Raw genomic sequence first — 16,277 nt, forward strand, 5'->3', positions numbered from 1 at the left:
TAAACTTCCTTTTGAGGGTCCCTGGCTTTTTGGGGACGGTCTGAACATGATGGTTCAGCGCTCTGCAGAGGATGAGAAGTTGTTGAAGCTTTTATAGACTGTGCAGAAGAAAAAGTATTTGTTTCCATAAGCAAGGGTTTCGGAGTGCTCTTTTCTTCTCAGCCCTTTCGTGGTCGGGGGCTGCGTTCCATTATAAATCCTGGCCTTAGCAGCAGCAGCTCCAGGGAGCTGGACGGAAATGACTATGCCATGGTGGGGGCTCAGCTCCATTTGTTCCTGGATCGTTTGTCCAGTCTGATTTCCGACCAGTGGGTCCTGTCAATCATCGATCTGGGTTACTGCATTTAGTTCCCGGACCATTCCTCTTTGGATTGATTTCCGATGACCCCATTGTTAAAAGACTATGTGAAAAGATCTACCATGTTGACAGGCGTCGGCCTGTTGATGTCGAAGGGTGCTGTTGTGCTAGTTCCAGTGGCGTAGCGGGGCCTGGGTTCTATTCCAGTCTGTTCCTGGTCCCAAAACCCAATTGTACCTTCCGCCCAATTCTGAGTCTCCGGTCTTTGAACAAGTTAGTGCGGCTGGATCATTTTCGGATGGTCACCTTACAGTCCGTCATTCCCCTCTTCCCTGAGAGCGATTTTATTTTTTTTGGCTTCTCTGGATTTGGAAGAAGTCTATTTTCACGTTCCCGTCCATCCGGAAAATCAGTGGTTCCAGCGGTTTACGGTGGACGGGGTCCATTACCAGTTTTGGGTATTGCCTTTCGGCCTCTCTACTGCTCCCCGGACTTTTACCAAGGTATTGGCTCCTGTAGGGGTTTTGCAGCGTCAGGATTTCTCTGCTTCCCTATATTGATGATTGTCTGGTCTCTGCTTCCTCCCTCCATAAGGCTCATCTGGCGGTGGAGGCAACGATGTCCTTGTTGCAGGATCTGAGGTTCAAGTTGAATCCGGCCAAGTCTCATCTTGTTCCTGTTCAGAGACTTCAGTTCTTCGGGGGACTGTTTGACACCTTGCAGGGGGCGGTATTTCTCCCTCCTGCTTGGATCTCTAACCTGCAGGCGCTTCTGCGGGACCTGCTTAGTCGCTCTTTTGCCCCGGCTCGGGATTGTTTGCAGGTCCAGGGGTTGATGGCTGCCACCATGGCGGTAGTTCCTTGGGTTCGCCTGGATCTCAAACCCTTGGCGAATCATCTGTTGCCTCAGTGGGATCCCTCCTGGACGGATTATGAGGCTCTGTTCCTCTCTCCCCTGTTCTAGGTCAGGATTTGGACTGGTGACTTTGCACTCCCAATCTGGAGAAGGGGGTGCACTTTAAGCTTCCTCCTCCCCTCTTGTTGACAACGGCTGCCAGTCTTTGGGGATGGAAGGCCACTATGGGGTCCTTGGAGGCTAAGCGTAGGTCGTCTCAGATGGACAGCACCCACTCCTCGAACTGGCCGGAGTTGGCAGCCATTTGGCAGGTGATGATGTTCTTTCAGGTTTCTCTCCAAGGGGCGAATCTGATGATTCGTACCGTCAATCAGGTGGCTCGTTGCTACTTGAACTGCCCGGGGGGGGGGGGGGGTGTATGGGACCAGGTGCGTGTCTCTGAATTTGCTGGCTTCCAAGATTTGTGTCTGGGCGGAATGTCATCTGTTGGCGTTGAGGGCTGTTTACGTTCAGGGGCATCTGAACTTTCATGCGGGCGGCTTGAGCCGCAACCTTCCGTCCTCTGTTCTGTACCATCTGTCTGTTCCTCTGTTCCAGGACCTTTGTCTTCGTTTCTGGACTCCCTGGATCGATCTTTTTGCTTCCCCTCCCAACACTGTTCTCCCCTGGTTTGTCCTCAGGCTTGGGCGGTGGATGCTCTTTCGATTCCTTGGCCTTCGGGCCTTCTGTATGCCTTCCCTCCAATTCTCCTCCTACAGAGGCTGCTGCAGAAAATGTGGTTGGAGAGGGTGTCTGTGCTATTGATTGCTCCTTTTTGGCCTCGCTGCCTTTGGTTTCCGCTCCTGATGCAGTTGGCGGGGACAGGTTTGTCCGGCTTCCCTTGGTTCCGGCTCTACTTCACTATCCACTCCTGTCTTTGCCCAGTCTTTGTCGCTTACATCTGACGTGAGCGGCTGACATTGGAGTCTTTGGGCAGCACTTCTGTGGAGGTCTGTGACATTGAACAGTCGCGTCTGTCTTCGACACTTAGCAGCTATGATAAGCATTGGGGCTCTTTTGTCTCCTGGTGCTCCTCTCATGGTGTGGATCCTGTGGTTGGGGATTGGGCTCTTATTCTTGATTTTCTTTGAGATGGGTTTTTGAAAGACTTTTCCCCTGTTACCTTGTCTGCTCAATGGGTTGCGGTTCGGGCATGTAGGGGTCCCGCAGCCTCCTTGGAAGTTGTTGCTCCTTTGGTGAGTCGGCCTCTGTGTAGTTTTCGGCTTCGTCATCCGGTCACTCCTGTGATTGTGCCATCTTGTGATTTGCTGACTGTTTGGAGGGGTTTGCACTTGCCCCCTTTTGAACCTTTGTTGGAAGCAAATTTGTTGTGGTTGTCTGCTAAGATGGCTTTTCTGTTGGCCATCACCTCCGCTCGGCGGTTGGGTGAGTTGGATGCTTTGTTTATCTCCTTCCCTTACCTTAATTTGCAGTTCAGTGCAGGATAGGGTTGTTTTGCGGCTTGACCCGGCCTTTCTCCCTAAAATTTCATGCATGTTCCATTTGCAGCAGCAGGTGGTCCTGCTTGATTTGCCTTGGGATTGGGATTCACTTGTTCCTTCTTCCTTGGAAGTTCGCAGAGCCCTTCAGGTTTAGCTCCAAAGTACCTTGGTGATTCGTCTTTCCGCTGCCTGTTTGTCTCCTGTGGGGGTGTGGCTAAGGGGAAGAAGGTTTCTACTTCCACCATCAGTTGTTGGGTGCGTTTGGCGGTCTGCCAATCCTATACGTCTGTGGGTCTGCCTCCTCTGTCTCAGTTGCAGGGATGTTTGACGTACACGTCTGTGTCCTCTTCCGGGGCTGAGGCGGCGGGGGTCTCTATCCAAGAGATTAGTAGGGCGGTCACTTGGCAGTCACGTCACACGTTTATCCGGTATTATCACCTTGATGTTTTGCATGCCACTGTGGGAAATTTTGCTGTTGGCGTTTTGAATGCTGCTTTAACGAAATCATTTGTTTGATTAAATTCTTGTACTTTTGCATGGATCCCTGGTGTCCTGCGTTTTTCTTCTTGGTTTTCTGCTTGTGAGTTCCTCACATGGTAAGGACTGGGACGAGGAGACCGTATGAGGGGGTAATGTCTTGTTACTTACCGGTAATCTTCATTACCCCGATCAAGGGCCCCCTCGTCCTAGTCCAGTTCCCTCCCTCCCGCTGTGTTAGTGTCTGGACTTGTTGAAAATAGGCATGGCGGTGGATGGGAGGGGCTTCTATTATAAAAAATAAAAATACTATAATTTCTCTTGATTGTCGTGAGGCAGGATTGCCTTACATCGTAAGGACTAGGACGAGGAGGACCTTAATCGGGGTAATGAAGATTACCGGTAAGTAACAAGATATCAGAAACTGAGCAGGGTAAGCAACATAGGTGTGGGCATGAAGAGCGAACACAGTTGAATGTTCACACTTAAGGGCGCGTTTGACTCACTTTTCTGTGGTGTCTGGCAGATGCATCATCTGAAGCTATGATCAAACTTCCAGAAATACAAGGAGGACTACAGTCCACCTGTGAGACATCATGGAAGAGCTGCAGAGGGTACAGCTTGAAACAGAAGGGTGGCACATGTGATTTTTCAGGTTCTTTCTGATCCATAAAAGCAACTGATTGATTCCATGATGCAGGGGATACCAAGTGCAACAGCAGTCATGTAGCAGTAAAAAAATGTTGAGGAATACCTAGGTAGAAGGCAAGGAAAATCCATGTTTGAGTGAAGATGACAGCCTCTGTCAACACCCCGTTTTTATCATATTTCACTGTGGACTCAGCGTTAGGAATGTCATTGCCCTCAGCCCAGCAAAGGAAATCACCAATTTCTCCAGATTCATTCACCAAATCCTCTATAATATTGACACCATTTACGCAGAGGTCCGCAGGTGCATTCTGACCAGTGAGAAGTTGAAAGATAGTAGGAGTAATAGCAGATTCTGGAAGCCATTTTAGAAGGATAGCATCTATTGTCTCTTCTATCAGAGGACACTGAGGCAGGGGATCAAGAGTTGCAGACTGAAGAGGAGGTTTAGAAGCAGGGCTGATAAGTGCTCTGTAGAGTCAAACTTGTCATGTTCCTGCCTGTACCCCTGGCAGTACTGGTAAGAGTGATATCACCGTTTTGAGTAGCTTTTAAAAGGCCTGCCAACCATGATCACTGGAAATCTCTGGTGGTGGGTGCAGAGTAAACAAAGGCAGCAAAGCCAAAACCAAGGAAAGCCAAACTGCATCAATGCAGCAAACTAATATAATTGCTCACATTGGCAAAAGGGAAAAACAATGAGAGATGGATAACAGGTACACACTTATAATCCTGAAAGGCAAGTGCCAAGGCACCTTGGTGTTTGCCTCTTGAGAGACCGGAAAACAGGATTTAAGTAAGAGGTGTGACACTGTTGTACTTTCTCTTTAAGAGGAGTTTAAAAAACAAGATTTTTTATGTAGGGCTTTAAAGATGCATGCTTCTGGGGATGAGTCACTCCTTATCAATTAGATTTAAGATGAGAAAATGTATCTAGTGGCAATGTCACATAACATCGCTTTGCTTCTACTGATGATATCTTCACTTGATAATTTCAAAAATTATTAATGTATTGTTAAACAAGAATTTAGATGAAAAAATATTCAATACGAAATATGAAGCAATTTTATTTCTCCAGTTAGCAACATACATTTTTTTTACAGCGGTAATCGATAACAGGTTGTCTTCTGAGTGCTTTGTAGCTTACCTAATGAGTGTCTGGCTAAAAAGAGTGAATCCAGCTATAGACAGACTGGAACTCCACCTTGTTTTAATGTGTGTGTATGTTTATATAATCTATAATTAGGGCCTTTTATTGAATGTTTTTGGACGGGGGTTACACATCTGTATTTGCTGGAATCAGTTAATTCCTGTGAAATATGGTATATATTTCATAAGGATCATGTAATTCCTGAGATGTATGCCATTCTCCTCTTCCATCGTCTTTCCAACATTGCTGTTTTCAGTTTTTTCTTTACCTCATGGGAGGACTGAACTCTTTTACTCTGCACCTTTTAGCAAAGGTGGTGGGAAGCAGCCAGGGATTCCCAGCTCTTTTATCTAGTCAGTTTGTTAAAGCACAGTTCCCCTAAGGAGCACATTTGATTGAATTACTCTTCCTACTGCTTTACCTAGTTCACATTCCACTGTGAAGCATTCTGTGTCTGGGGGGCTCTCCCTCCTTCTGCAGCTAGTCAACAGCAGAGGATGGAGTTTGCCAGGGTGCAGCCTCTGCTTACTACAGTGGCTCCTCGGGCAGGAGGTTTTTGTGTACAATGCAGTGTGTGCCAAACTGTTCTATCCTGCTGATCCATGGCAGTAAGTATGCTTTAATTACAGAGGGCAGAAAATCGACACAGCTCTCAGAACGGTATGGTAGTCCTATTAGCATTGTAAAAACATTCTGTAATATAGGAGGACCGCACACCGAGATGTTGTTCATTATTGTATTGGGAGTATCATTATTAAAAGGATTTCTCATTTCGGTTAGTCCATAGAACAAAATGCTTTAAAAAAAATTGTTTCACATTTTACACTTTTGACTATTGACATTGATGTACTGTAGAATTTTTTTTAACGAGTAACGTAATCTGGTTCTCTATTGTTCTCACAATATAGAAGTGTATGTTTCTGGTGAGAATTTGAAATCACTTAGCCTCATAATTTGTTGTAAAGGCATGCGTGGTAAAGGCACATTCGTGGTTAAGACACGTTGTTGAGACTGCGTGGAACCGGCATGCGTGGTAAATGCATACGAGGTTCCATCAACAACCCGGATTTACACCACATCACAAAAAGCATGCTTTCTGGACCAAGATCAAGCTTTCTGTCAACCTTGGTGTAAATCCATTCAGCGAATTGGACTGTAGGGATGTCTAAAGTTCCTGTAGAAAAATTAATGGGGAAAAGGTGTTTTGAGACCACATACCCTTTATTCTCAGCCCGTTGACTGATTTCCCCATAACTTTCCTTGCGTAAACTAGTCAAAATGTAGTAATTTTTTGGAAAGTTTTGTGGAGATTCGTCAAACGCGGCCAAAGCTATTAGCAACACAAAAATGCAGTTCCTATGGAAAGACGATCCTAGCTGTAACCACCCAGTGGCGACCGCCACTGTGTAATTTATATAGTCTGTGTGTATATCCGTCTGAATGGTAGGAACTAAGGGTGAAATTATACAATACCGAGTGAATACAGAAATGAATCAATACAGTAATGCAAACAAGAGCCTCTGGTTTGACATTCAAAAAGGTTAAATTTGGCTTGCAACCTATCTCGAATGGATATCACAGAATCGATGCACTGCAGTATGCAATTGGTAATGTTATACCAAAATGTTTGGAAAATGGTTGATGTCAATGTGTAATGGCTGAACTACACATGATATTGAATTGTAGTGAAGAAGACCATCTTCTTTCCCAAACTGTTAATTTCTTACAAGTTAGGAACTTTCTCAGGTTCACAATCCTACTTCCAAGAGTATGAAATGTAGATACCTAAAAGTGTATGCACGTTTGGGGGATCCTCTGGTTTAGCATGTGGGCAGTTATGTTTGTCTGGTAGGATGCTGATCGAGCCCCTGCTTCCATATATTTCTATTGGAAGCGAAGAAAAGGCTTATCCTTGGTTTTCTATAAATGAGACTTTACGTGTTGCAAGCTTGATTGCCTTGGAAACCGACTTTAACAGTAGAACATGGACTTTTAACCTTGTCATTGGGAGACTGCTTCATATAGTCCATGTCTCTACCGTTATTATGTGTCTAATGGGTAGGTTTGTCTGTTTTTGTGACTTTACCCATTTCAACAAACATGCCTGCCTAAGTAGGAAAAACACACAGGACTCTTAGAATAATACATTGCAGCAATAGTACTCTCTTGTTCCACTTCATATTTTCAGCATTCAAAATTGGTTTACATAGGTAGTTATTTTATAATGGAAGCTCTTAAATAATAAATTGGAAAGAATATTGAATGAGGATTTAATTCTGGAGTGCCTTATCAACATCACCTCAAAAAAAACAAAATCTATGTGATTTGGAGGACATTATCTCATTGTTAAGCTAATACATTTGCCTTAATGCAGCCTATGCTTTTTACTAGTTAAAAGTAATTTTAGACAGGGAGTCTTTTTCTCCTAACTGAATTGCATTCATTACTCTAATATATTGTGTTCATTATAATTTAATCTCTCAAAATCTAGGTAGCTGAATTGACTGAGGATTGTCTTAGCCTAAAGACCAAGATAAGCACAGTCAGTCAGGAACTTGAAAAAATGCAGAAAGAATTTACTATCGAGAAGAATGCGCTTGTTGATGAATTGCAGTTCACTACCGAGAAAGAAGAAATCAGTAAGGTAATTAATGCTTTTATGTGCTTAAAGAGTTTTTCAATAAAGTAGCTATGTTCAAGTTTGGGCCAATATTGAGGATTCCAAATTGGGCTGTTACTTCACTTTGTATCCAGGATGTATCTGATTGCTTTGATGCTCTCCTATGGTTGGATATCAAATGCTTTGTTTAAAATAAGTAATGTTTACAGTATTTAAAAGGTTAATGAATGGTATTGAGTCTAAGTTGCGCTGTCCTTATTATAATTACAAAAAATGTAATTACCCCAAGCACTACTAACTCAATGTTACTCAATTATTTTCCCAGAATATTAAAACAATGCGACAGGGGACCCTGGGTTCATTAAATGACTGATATTACACACTTCTCTGGCATTGAATTTATCAACTGTATAAAAACAAAAAGAGGAAAAAAAATTGCCAAAGCCAAAAGATCTGGCATTCGCAAACTGGTGCAGTGGTTATGAATTATTTTGTTTTTTGCTTTTTAGCAGCATGTGTATGCCTCAGGAAACAAATGCTGCTACATAAACTTTCACTGTGGCCATTTTACACATGATTTTAATTTATAAGCTTTTCATTAGTGGCCTTTGTTTCTTTTTAATTTATGAAGATCACCACAATAAACAAACACCTAAAGAAGCACTGAAATTGCCAGCTGTTACAATGCAGATAAACGATTTATAACAGCAACTTTTAAACTGAGACCAAAACCAGATCACCATCTAACTGGTGACTCAAAGTGCATGCAAATTAAGTGGTGGTTTATAGGTGAAATAAATAAATGAATAAAAATGCGCATTTTGAACAAAGGTTATCAGTGAAGAGAAAGTAACTATTTTTAGGTGAATGGCAAAACATGTGCAAAGGTTTTGTGCAGTCGTTCAGAGTGAAGGGAGCTAGCGGGCATAGTGGGCTGGCCCATTGCCCTGGGCTGTATGCTATGGTCCGCAGAAGCAAAATATGACTAACCGCTTACCGGGTCAATAAATGAAGCCCACTGAAGAAATCCCCCTCAATGTGTGTGAACATATATATATATATATATTCAATCAGCAATCTTCACCACCGCTGCCGCGAAATGAAGAGACGAACCCCAGGCTGTTGGCAAGGTAAGATTTATTTAATACCTCTCAACGGGCGACGCGTTTCGAGCATCAAGTGCTCTTGTACACACACCGTGCACCCGGTCAGCTTAAATCATATATACTTTTTTTTAGTGTTGCTCCATCTCTCAAGTGAGTCACATGGTCGGTAGTAAACATAAAGAACATACTTTAGATTACAAAAAGGTCCTCTTCACATGTTACATTTTTTATAGAAAAAAAAATATATATGTTTATGAACATGATGTATTATTTTTCAACTGATTTAGAAAAAACAAACCATTATGATTCATGCATGAATGCAATAACAGTATATATTGGTCAAAAGATAACGGTTTAAACAATATAGCTGAGGTGTACTCTAAAGGGCATGTCTTTAAAGTGATCGACCGTTAATAATAAATACATATATAAAAAACTTTAGAATACATACTAAAAATCCCATATATACAATGATTATACATGATTTACAAAGTATTTACAAATTGCTGCTTGAATGCATTTTAGTTCCACTGGAACTGATTACTTGATCACTGAATGGTTTTCTAAGATGATACATGCCTGCTATTTCCCACCTCTTAAGATACTGCTATGAATACCGCTTCTGTACCATATTGCTGCTTTATGCCTGGCATGTAGATGTATCATGTCCCATAATTGTTGATGTTGATTGGACCTTACGTGACCTGTGTTGCAAAATAATTGGTGACTTTAAACGTGAAACCCTCCACTCCATAACGAAAGGAACATTAATCTGTACCGTGAAACACAATTATCTGAAAGAAACAGGTTAGTATTAGATTCCTTACCTTAGAATATCCCCAGGCGTCAGTCTGGATCCGGAAACTTTTGCGTAGCAGTACCCCTGCGCGTCGGTAGGCGTCGTCTGCAGGCGTCCCCTGCGGCTCCGCGTCGTCGGCGTCGTGCGCCGTGATGACGTCGCTGGAGTATATAGACGCCGCCTCCGCGCGCTGACGTCAGTTCTTCTTTTTTCCGCGCCAGTTAGCGCAGATCCGAAGAGCAGTACTCCGGTCTTTTGACCAAGTGTTTGTAAAACTTAATCTTTCTACGGTGCCGGTAGGATGCCTGGGTTTAAGAGCTGCGACGAGTGCGACCGCATGATGTCGGTCACCGACCACCATCGACTCTGCCTCCGGTGTCTGGGCGCGGACCACGACGTGGAGTCCTGCGTCGACTGTCGGGCCTTGACTGGAAAAGCTAGGCGGGAGCGGTCCCGCAAGCTTCTCGAGCTCCGGGTGTCGGCCCCGCGTCGAGAGCGGTCCCGGTCCGGTCGGAGGTCGAGGGAGCGGTCGAGGGAACGATCGCGGAGCCGCCATGGGCGCTCCGGGAGTCGCCACCATTCCTCCGGCTCGTCAGGTAAGCACAAGAAGTCGGGGCGTCGCCATCGCACCCCCGACTCCCCCCGACGCCCGCGTGCTGCGGCCGGGGGCTCGGGTGACCCCACCCCCGCGGTCCCGCATGGGTCGCCGACGCCGTCTGCCCCACACCTGTCGGTCCCTGGGGAAGGCGCGTCGCGTGAGGAGATCGAGGCCTTCCTCATTGCTATGAGGGCGAGGTCTTCTCCGGCGGGGCCTTCGGCGCCTGCGGGCCCGTCGGTCCCGTCTGGGGGCCCGAGCGGTTCGGGTGCTCCTGCCCCGGCGCCGCCGGTGGCTCCGGCCCCGGCGCCGCTGGTTCCCTCTGGTTCGTCGCCGGCTGGTCTCCCGGCCTCTCCGGCGTCGGTTCCTGTGGGACAACCCGTGGTACCGCCCCCGCGTGGTGCAGCGACTCCGCCGTCGGCTCCGGCCGGCGTCGGGTCACCTGCGCCGACGCCGCGCGGCGCCACCCCCCTTTCCTCCCCGACTCCGGACGCGGAGCCGGACCGGCGTCGATCGGCGCCGGATCCGACGCCGATGGGGCCCGTTGACCCCGATGTCTATATCGTCGACCCAGAATATGGGTATGACGAGGAGGAGTATGGAGAGGGTTGGGAGGGGTCTGAGGACCCTCTATCCCGTGCCTGCCAGTACGATGTGGACTGGGTAGGTGATCTGGGTGATGCCAGTGGCCTGGACGAGTCGCCCAACCCTGGGTTTGTCTCTCCGTCCCCTGTGGCGTCTGAGGCAGGTGCTGCCTATTCGGTGGTCCTGATGAGGGCTGCCAAGGCCTTACACCTTGAGCTCCCCGTCGCGAAGGTCAAACCGAATATTCTGACGGAAGTGTTTAAACCGCAGTCATGCCCCCAGGAGCCTCTGCTGCCGTTTAATGAGGCCCTGACGGATGTCCTTCTGGGCACCTGGTCCAGGCCCGCTTCTGGTGCGCCGGTTGACCAGAACGTTGCCAGGCGCCACCGTCCATGCTCGGACGACCCTGCCTTCCTATCCACCCATCCCTCCCCGGAGAGTCTGGTGATCCAGGCCTCCACTTCACAGTCCGCATTCCCGTCGGCTCCGCCCGATCGGGAATCAAAGAGGTACGACCAATTTGGTAAAAAAGTGTTTTCCTCTTTGAGCGCTGGGCTGCGGTCTTGTAACACCGCGTGCCTCTTGGGTCGCTACACCCACTCCCTGTGGGATACGGTCGAAGAGTGTTTGCCGCAATGCCCCCAGGAAGTGCGGGACAAGCTCACCCGGGCCTTGGTTGAAGGCCGGGATGCGGCGCGGTACTCGATCCGTTGTGGTCTGGACACAACAGACTCACTGGGACGGGCCATGTCCACTACGGTGGCGATTCGTCGCCATGCCTGGCTGAGATCTGCCAACTTCTCGCCAGACGTCCAAAATACGCTCATGGACATGCCATTTGATGGCAGTCGCCTGTTTGGTGACAAAGCGGACCACGCGCTGGAGCGCTTCAAGGACTCCAGGGTCACGGCCAAGTCCTTGGGTCTCTCGACCCAGCGCCAGCAGACGGGTTCGTTTCGGCCCTTTCGTGGCCAAGGGAGGGGAGGTCCCACACGTGCTGCCAGCCACGCGACGCAGAGCGCTCCCCAGCGCGGTGGCGCCCGTGGTTTCCGCCGTGGTGGCGGTAGAGGCCAGCGTCGTGGTCAGTCCACGCCCCCCTCCGCTGCTGCATCCAAGCCTTCCTAGTCCGAGCTTTCGGGCTCACGTGACGCCAGTGGGTGGCAGGGTTCGCCATCACCACTCCCGCTGGCGCGCGATAACATCGGACAGGTGGGTGCTGCAGCTTGTCCGAAGGGGCTATGCCCTCCCCTTCGAGTCCACTCCTCCAGCCATGCCACCGCAGAACCACCGTGTGTCGGGGGACCACTTGACACTTCTGCAGGAGGAAGTTACGGCCCTCTTGGCCAAGGGGGCCATCGAGCGCGTTCCTGGGCCAGAAGTAGGGTGTGGTTGCTACTCCCACTACTTTCTGGTACCCAAGAAGGACAAGGGAGGCCTGCGTCCTATCTTGGATCTACGGAACGTCAACGGCTTCCTCCGGAAGGAGAAGTTCAAGATGTTGACTTTGGCTCAGGTCTTGGCTGCTCTAGACCCACAAGACTGGATGGTAGCGTTGGACTTGCAGGATGCGTATTTTCACATCCCCGTCCTGCCGGCCCACCGGCGTTACCTGCGGTTCACGGTAGGCCACGAGCACTTTCAGTTTATCGTGCTCCCATTCGGCCTTACCAGCGCCCCACGGGTGTTCACGAAAGTGATGGCGGTGGTCGCAGCTCATCTGCGCCGGTTAGGGGTTTCAGTCTTCCCCTACCTCGACGACTGGCTGTTGAAGGCGGGCTCGCCCCAGACAGTCGTCCACCACCTTCAGATGACGGCAGACCTCCTGCACGAGCTGGGGTTTTCCATCAATGTGCCGAAATCACACCTGTGTCCCTCTCAAAAGCTCCTTTTCATCGGAGCGGTTCTCGACTCGGCGCAGTTTCGGGTTTATCCTCCGGAACGGCGGGTCCGGGATATTCAGGTTCTGATTCCCATCTTTCAGCCGTTATCCCGGGTTTCGGTCAGGTTGACGCTGCGGCTTCTGGGGCTGATGGCCTCCTGCATCCTTCTGGTGCATCACGCCAGGTGGCGGATGCGGGCTCTGCAGTGGGACCTGAAGTTTCAGTGGGCCCAGCATCAGGGCAACCTATCCGACCATGTCCTGATCTCGGAGGGCACTGCGAGACAGTTGCAGTGGTGGCTTACGGACCGCGATTGGGTCAGGGGCAGATCCCTCTCCCTTCCCCAACCGGAGCACGTGGTTGTGACGGACGCGTCCCTCCAAGGCTGGGGTGGCCACTTGGGAGAGGCGGAGATCAGAGGCCTCTGGTCTCCGGCGGAATCCCGGCTCCATATCAACATGTTGGAGCTGCGGGCGATTCGCCTAGCACTGAAGGCGTTCCTCCCCTTTGTCAACGGGAGTGTGGTGCAGGTGTTCACGGACAACACCACCGCCATGTGGTACTGCAACAAACAGGGCGGTGTTGGGTCGTGGACCCTTTGCCAGGAGGCTCTGCGCCTCTGGCAATGGCTGGAACGTCAGGGCGTGACTCTGACGGTTCAACACCTGGCAGGTTCTCTGAACGCCAGGGCGGACGAACTCAGCCGTCGGTGCTCGGTGGATCACGAATGGCGTCTGAACTCGGATGTGGCGAGAGGCCTCTTTCAGCAATGGGGAGAGCCTTGGTTAGATCTATTCGCCACAGAAGAGAACGCGCAATGTCATCAGTTCTGCGCGTTGGAGTTTCCAGGACGGCACTCGCTCGGCGACGCCTTTCGGCGCGAGTGGAGTTGCGGTCTGTTGTACGCCTTTCCGCCTATACCACTTCTGCCCAGAGTGCTGAAGAAGATCAGGCGCGACCGGGCCCAAGTTATCCTTGTGGCTCCGGACTGGGCTCGAAGGTACTGGTATCCCGAGCTACTCAGCATGACAGTCGGTCCCTCGATCCGCCTGCCCCTTCAGGAGGACCTTCTGTCGCAGCAGCAGGGGACGGTCCTCCACCCGAACCTGTCCAGTCTCCACCTCCATGCGTGGAGATTGAGCGGCGACAGTTGAGGCCATTTGACTTGCCTCCTGAAGTCTGTGATGTCATTCTGGCAGCCAGGCGTCCCTCCACAAAGTCGGTATACGCCTGCCGGTGGAACAGATTTGTGGCATGGTGCACAGCAAAGGCTGTGGATCCCCTTTCTGCCCCTCTGTCTGAGGTTCTCCTCTTCCTCCTTTCCCTTGCCCAGCAGGGCTCTGCTCTGGGCACTATCAAGGGCTATCTTTCTGCCCTTTCCGCCTTCTTGAGGCTACCTGATCAGCCATCTTTGTTCAAGTCCCCTATTGTGTTAAGATTCTTGAAGGGCATCACGCACATGTATCCTCCAACTCCGTTCGTGATGCCTCAGTGGGACTTGAACTTGGTTTTGACTTTCCTGATGTGCGCTCCCTTTGAGCCCCTTCATTCCTGTCCTCTCCGTCTTCTCACCTTAAAGACGGCCTTCCTGGTAGCCATCACCTCTGCCAGGAGAGTGAGTGAGCTCCAGGCTCTTTCTATTCAACCTCCTTTCTTGTCTGTTCATCCTGATAAGGTGGTTCTTCGGACTAGACCTTCTTTCCTGCCCAAGGTAGTCTCTGCTTTTCACATTGGGCAGTCCATCACCTTGCCCTCCTTCTTCCCGCCTCCGCATCCTTCAAAGGATGAAGAGCGGCTCCATCGTCTGGACCCAAAACGTGCGCTTTCATTCTATATGGATCGCACACGCCAGTTCCGGGTGGATGACCAACTGTTTGTTGGCTACGTGGGTGAGAAGAAGGGAAGGGCGGTACAGAAACGGACCATCTCTCGGTGGGTCGTCCTGTGCATCAAAGCATGCTACTCTTTGGCTCGGAAGGAGCCTCCTGTTGGGCTGAGGGCCCATTCCACTCGGGCCACGGCGGCTACTACTGCCCTGGGCCGGGGAGTCCCCTTGCAGGACATTTGCCAGGCGGCCACGTGGGCCTCGCTGCACACCTTTGCGAGGCACTACTGCCTGGACAGTCAAGTCCGGAGGGATGGCTTCTTTGGCCGTTCGGTCCTCCAGGACTTTCTGGTGTAGGTTGTATTGGTTCGCAGACCCACCACCGGGGTTGGTATTGCTGGGGTATCTATTCTAAGGTAAGGAATCTAATACTAACCTGTTTCTTTCAGATGAACAAGTTACTTACCTTCGGTAACGATATATCTGTAAGAAACAGTAGTTAGTATTAGATTCCTTACCGCCCCTCCCATCCTCCCCGTTCTGCGAACTGATACCTAGGGTTAAGGACATCCCTTTCAGGGCCCTAGTTTTCAAATGGCACCAGTGTTGGTTCTCACATGGCTCTGCGTGTTCTGGCGCGGAAAAGCTGTGTGCAAAGAACTGACGTCAGCGCGCGGAGGCGGCGTCTATATACTCCAGCGACGTCATCACGGCGCACGACGCCGACGACGCGGAGCCGCAGGGGACGCCTGCAGACGACGCCTACCGACGCGCAGGGGTACTGCTACGCAAAAGTTTCCGGATCCAGACTGACGCCTGGGGATATTCTAAGGTAAGGAATCTAATACTAACTACTGTTTCTTACAGATATATCGTTACCGAAGGTAAGTAACTTGTTCGTTTCACCCCTTACCTTACAACGTTTCAAACCCCTGTGTTCGTATCTTAAGAAAACCTACTTACAACTGTGGTGTATAAATACATAATTACAAATGTGGAAAACAAATAATAATACATACACTGAAAATTACATTTATCATCAATATTTACATTGTGCGGACTGATATGTTGTATCGGGTTAAATCAATTCAGCTTTGTCTCTTTGTTGTTACTTATATGTAACTGCTTTCCAGCAATGCACTGGATCACACAGCATTCCTCTTCATTCACTCATTTACTTCTGTAGAGGTCTTCCCTAATGATGGAAACACACATTTTAGAATATACAGTCAATACGGAGCCTTAAACCATGAATCGCCAAAAAGTACTGTGCACAATCATTTTGTTTTACAGAAAATTGTGTAGGTCTTCTGTCGTATTGAGCCCGTTTGGATATTTACTATCAAGCTCAATGTGTGTGCGTATATATAAATAAGGCCACTTTGGGATGCAAGAAGCAGGCCGATTATAACAATCAACAATATCATAAATTGATCAAGAAACTGCAATCGAAGCCTAATATAATCGTGAAGAACTCAGACAAAGGTGGTAACACTGTTCTCTGGTCTAAAGTTGACTATGTGCAAGAAGCAGAAAAACAATTGTTAAACCAATCTTGCTATTTAAAATACACTAAATTTGCAATGTGCAAGAGTGAAGAGAACACACGGAAATGTATCCATCTCTGCCAAAGAAAAGGGCTAATTTCCAGAGAAGAAGAAAAATTTCTCAGTGTGGAATTTCCGATTACACCTTTGTTCGATCTTCTCCCAAAGATTCACAAATGTACAACTCCAGTTCCTGGTCGCCCTATCATCTCCGCTCAAGGGAGTATGAACGAGAACATCTCTAAGTACGTCAACTTTTTCCTCCAATCCCACATGAGTACATTGCCAACTTATTTAAAAGACACTACGGATTTCTTGCTGAAAGTTGCACAAATCAAGTGGCGCTCAAACTATTGCTTTGTTGTTATGGACATAGTGTCACTATATACAAGTATCCATCACCAACAAGGG

The 16,277-nt window shown here is 48.7% G+C and overlaps 1 protein-coding gene across 1 annotated transcript in view; it reads left to right on the plus strand.

Annotated features, from left to right (window-relative positions):
• CENPF (centromere protein F) overlaps window positions 1-16,277 on the plus strand; it is a 421,242-nt gene that overhangs the window by 281,170 nt on the left and 123,795 nt on the right. The window contains exon 14 of the mRNA XM_078649780.1: window positions 7,401-7,553. Coding sequence (XP_078505906.1) covers window positions 7,401-7,553 — 153 coding nt within the window. The remainder of the gene's footprint in view (window positions 1-7,400; window positions 7,554-16,277) is intronic.

The sequence above is a fragment of the Lissotriton helveticus genome, chromosome 6, assembly GCF_964261635.1.
Source record: "Lissotriton helveticus chromosome 6, aLisHel1.1, whole genome shotgun sequence".
Taxonomy (NCBI): Eukaryota; Metazoa; Chordata; class Amphibia; order Caudata; family Salamandridae; genus Lissotriton; species Lissotriton helveticus.